Source organism: Eimeria mitis, genomic scaffold, assembly GCF_000499745.2.
Source record: "Eimeria mitis Houghton genomic scaffold, Emh_scaff3033, whole genome shotgun sequence".
Lineage (NCBI taxonomy): Eukaryota > Apicomplexa > Conoidasida > Eucoccidiorida > Eimeriidae > Eimeria > Eimeria mitis.
Genome location: NW_013571379.1, coordinates 3,532 through 3,869, shown reverse-complemented (window position 1 = coordinate 3,869; position 338 = coordinate 3,532). Strand labels below are relative to the sequence as shown.

At 60.7% G+C, this 338-nt stretch overlaps 1 protein-coding gene across 1 annotated transcript in view; it reads right to left on the bottom strand.

The window, feature by feature from the left end:
• The window catches only part of EMH_0061560 (uncharacterized protein), a gene marked incomplete at both ends in the record, with an annotated part of 2,802 nt that overhangs the window by 2,351 nt on the left and 113 nt on the right, over nt 1–338 (bottom strand). The window contains one exon of the mRNA XM_013497940.1: nt 3–338. Coding sequence (XP_013353394.1) covers nt 3–338 — 336 coding nt within the window. The remainder of the gene's footprint in view (nt 1–2) is intronic.

Sequence of the window (338 nt, the reverse complement as noted above, 5' to 3'; positions counted from 1 at the left end):
TCATTGTCTCCTCCATCGGTTGCTGCTGCTGCTCTGCTGCTGCTGCTGCTGCTCCTGCTGCTGCTGCTCCCCCTGCTGCTGCTCCTGCTGCTGCTGCTGCTGCAGCAGCAGCAGCAGCAGCAGTTGGTGGTTCGTCGTTTGTCTTTTGCTTCTTCTCTGGTGCCTCCTCTTCTGCTGCTGATGCATCTCTCTTAACTGGTGGTGCTGCTGCTGCTGCTGCTGCTGTTGCTGCTGCTGCTGCTGCTGCTGGTGCTACGGGTGCTGCTGCTGCTGCTGTTCCTGTTGCTGCTGCAGCAGAAGCAGGCTGCTGCTGCTGCAACCCGTCGATAGAGGGGGGG